This window comes from Episyrphus balteatus, chromosome 2 (assembly GCF_945859705.1).
Source record: "Episyrphus balteatus chromosome 2, idEpiBalt1.1, whole genome shotgun sequence".
Lineage (NCBI taxonomy): Eukaryota > Metazoa > Arthropoda > Insecta > Diptera > Syrphidae > Episyrphus > Episyrphus balteatus.
In genome coordinates this window covers 67872462-67875299 of record NC_079135.1, presented here as the reverse complement: position 1 = coordinate 67875299, position 2838 = coordinate 67872462, and the positions used below count along the sequence as shown (strand labels likewise).

Sequence of the window (2838 nt, the reverse complement as noted above, 5' to 3'; positions counted from 1 at the left end):
TGAAGTCGAAAAAGTGTGCAAAAAACAGTGTTTCAAAAAACATTAAATTAAACAATTAAAAAATATAATTTTTTATTTATTTTTGGTTTAAATATTTACACAGCATTTAAAAAAAAAATAAAAATCAAAACGTTTTAGAAGCCCTCTTCCTAGTTTTAACACTCAAATCTAAGAAAAAAAAAATAAAACAACAGATTTTTTTTTCATAATAAAAAATTATTAACTTTGACTTGCTCTATAAGGCACACCAATAACCCAAATTGAAAATTTTTTTCGAATACTCGAGCTCCCAACATTATGTGAATCCAGTGATCTAAAAAGCTTTTTTCACTATAGACCCACCCGAAGAATGAATATTGCAAGCACTTTTGTCTAAATGGGCCACTGTGCGCTGCATGAATACTCTCCCTATTCATTAAATTACATTCAAAGATGCACATTTTATACTAAATATATTTTTTGTTCCACCAACACTCAGTTTTATTTTATCAAATTATGACAATAACAACTGCATTAAGCCTAACACGAACAATCCACTTTTCTATATATAAAATTCAACATAATTAAGAGACGCAAATGTTTTATTGTCGTGGCGAATCTTTTTGCGTTGGTTGGAGATACCAGTACCACCCATCGCTCCCATTGTGCTCACAACTTCAAATATAAATTGTTTCCCACCTAATATTTCAGTAGTACCAAAATAAAAAAAAAATAAAATTTTGACAACTCTCATTCTAATGACATTTCATTCGACAGATGAAAAATAATTTTCCAAAAATTGAGGTTCTTCTCAAAATCTTCCAAGGATGGCCAGCTTAATTAAAGGGCTACGTTTGGCCCAACATATTTCCAAGAATTCTTCAATTTTGGTCACTGCCTCTAGGACAGCTGCCCGTAAGTATATAAAATCCATTTTCGTATCAATTTGCTACAAACCTCGCGATTCTTGCATGAATTGATTTACTTCCTTTACGTAATCCATTTACAATCATCATCATTCTTCTGTCAGTTGAACAATAAATCTACTCTACATTTAATTTCAGATTGGAACAAGGATTTCAAACCAGGTCCATTCCCAAAAACTCAAGAAGAACGTGATGCAGCAGCCAAAAAATATAATTTGCTGCCCGAGGAATATCGTCCATACGCAGATGAAGGTCTGTACTATGGCGATTATCCTCATTTGCCAGAAGGTCCCGGTGGACTAGGTATTGAAGCTAAGGATAACTACTATCCATACGATTTTCCCGAACACAAAAGGAATTTCAATGAACCTGTAAAGCAAATAATTCATTATCTTCGTTTATTAAATTACTAATAATTTGCTTTTTTTTTCTATAGCTTCATGCCCAAATCGATTTAATTGGTGAAGATCGTTACAGTCAACCTGAGAAAACAAGGTTTGAGAACTGGCAATACTTTGCTAGTTTCTTTGGCTTTATGACATGTTGCTTTGTTCTGTACTACTGGCTGGAGGACAAGAAAATGTTCCGACCTGTATTGCCAAAGCAATACCCTCGAGATGGCAAAGTTCATTACACGTTCGAGCCTAAGAATTAAATATTATAATTTTGCAATTTATAGCGATAATTTAATCGATTGAATAAAAAAACGATGGCAATTATTGATTTGTTGATCAAATTGGAACCAAATAAGAAGTTTTTCAGCGTCTCAGAGTTTTATTATTTACAAATAGTTTATGTGTAGCTTGGAATAAAAAAGAAATAACTATTATTTTCAAAATAGTTATTGATATAAAATAGTTTATTAGGTTTGCACAGCAGGTACCTACTCATGATAAGATGAAATCGATAACCAAATAGGCACCCTTATTACCTGCACGCTTTTATGAGTGAAAGTCGCTACTGATCATTAGTAGTACCTAATTTGTAAACGAAAGCGGCTGATATATAAATAATTCATTTATTAGCAATTTTTATAAAAGCTTTGGTGGTTTTTTATGTGTTATTTCCCAAAAAAAACCTCACAGGTGAAAAGTGGCCATAACGTGTAGGTTCTATAGAAAGCAAACAGTTTTACCATTCTACTAAGTTTCGAGATTCTACCATAATCAGAAGTGGCCTACAATATTTGGTAAAAGTTCCGGTTACAGGGAAGTACAATCTTATAAATATCTTTTTCCACTGCCCCTAGTTCTGCATTTCACTTTTTTCGAAATCACCTTGCCGAAAGTGAAATTCGGTGTTCTACATTTCATTCGTTTTCTGAACTAATGCAATTCACTTTTTTCTGTTCGTGAAATTGATGCCTTTTTCAAAGATTCTGCTATTTTTTTGGGCAAAATATTATCAAAATTTATATATTTATTGTTTTGTAATGTTTATTTATTGTTCATCAAGTACAAAAATATGAGGCATAAAATATTATTAGTTATTAGGGTGTGAAAATGCAAACGTATGGAATTTTCAAATGTAATAGCCTTTAAAAGTTGTATTGCTTATCAAAATTAAATCATGCGTTTACAATTTTCATTTTAATTAATAGGCATCTTTGGCTCGCTCAAAATATAGGAAGAAATTTGGATTTTTAGAGATTTTTGAAACATGTTTTTTTTTAATTGCGCCTTTTGGATACAAAAAAAAATATATTAAATATTTTTAGGCTTTCACGTAAAAGATAATGCCAAGAAAAAACTTTTAAGCTTAAGCTGCTTAAGTGAAGGAAAATAAATAATTTTTTCATATAAAATCATTTTTTTCTTAACAACTTTAACCGATTTGAACGAGCCAAAGACGAACGATATTATAATTTTTTTTACATATTATTAAATCTCAGACCCTTATACAACTTTTGACCACTATTACATTTGAAAATTAG

The 2838-nt window shown here is 30.8% G+C and overlaps 1 protein-coding gene across 1 annotated transcript; it reads left to right on the top strand.

Moving 5' to 3' along the window:
- The first annotated feature begins 736 nt into the window (after nt 1–736).
- LOC129908152 (NADH dehydrogenase [ubiquinone] 1 beta subcomplex subunit 8, mitochondrial) lies at nt 737–1658 on the top strand. Its single transcript, XM_055984476.1, has 3 exons — nt 737–894; nt 1044–1276; nt 1342–1658. Exons 1-3 carry the CDS (start codon nt 807–809, stop codon nt 1558–1560), a joined length of 540 nt encoding a protein of 179 aa, XP_055840451.1. The 5' UTR covers nt 737–806; the 3' UTR covers nt 1561–1658.
- Nucleotides 1659–2838: the final 1180 nt, after the last annotated feature.

Bases quoted from the DNA above. Each gene is read 5' to 3' on its own strand.
- LOC129908152 (XM_055984476.1), top strand. From the start codon at position 807: ATGGCCAGCTTAATTAAAGGGCTACGTTTGGCCCAACATATTTCCAAG. The intron at 895-1,043 runs GTAAGTATATAA...ATTTAATTTCAG, and splicing joins TGCCTCTAGGACAGCTGCCC to ATTGGAACAAGGATTTCAAA. The intron at 1,277-1,341 runs GTAAAGCAAATA...TTTTTTCTATAG, and splicing joins AAAGGAATTTCAATGAACCT to CTTCATGCCCAAATCGATTT.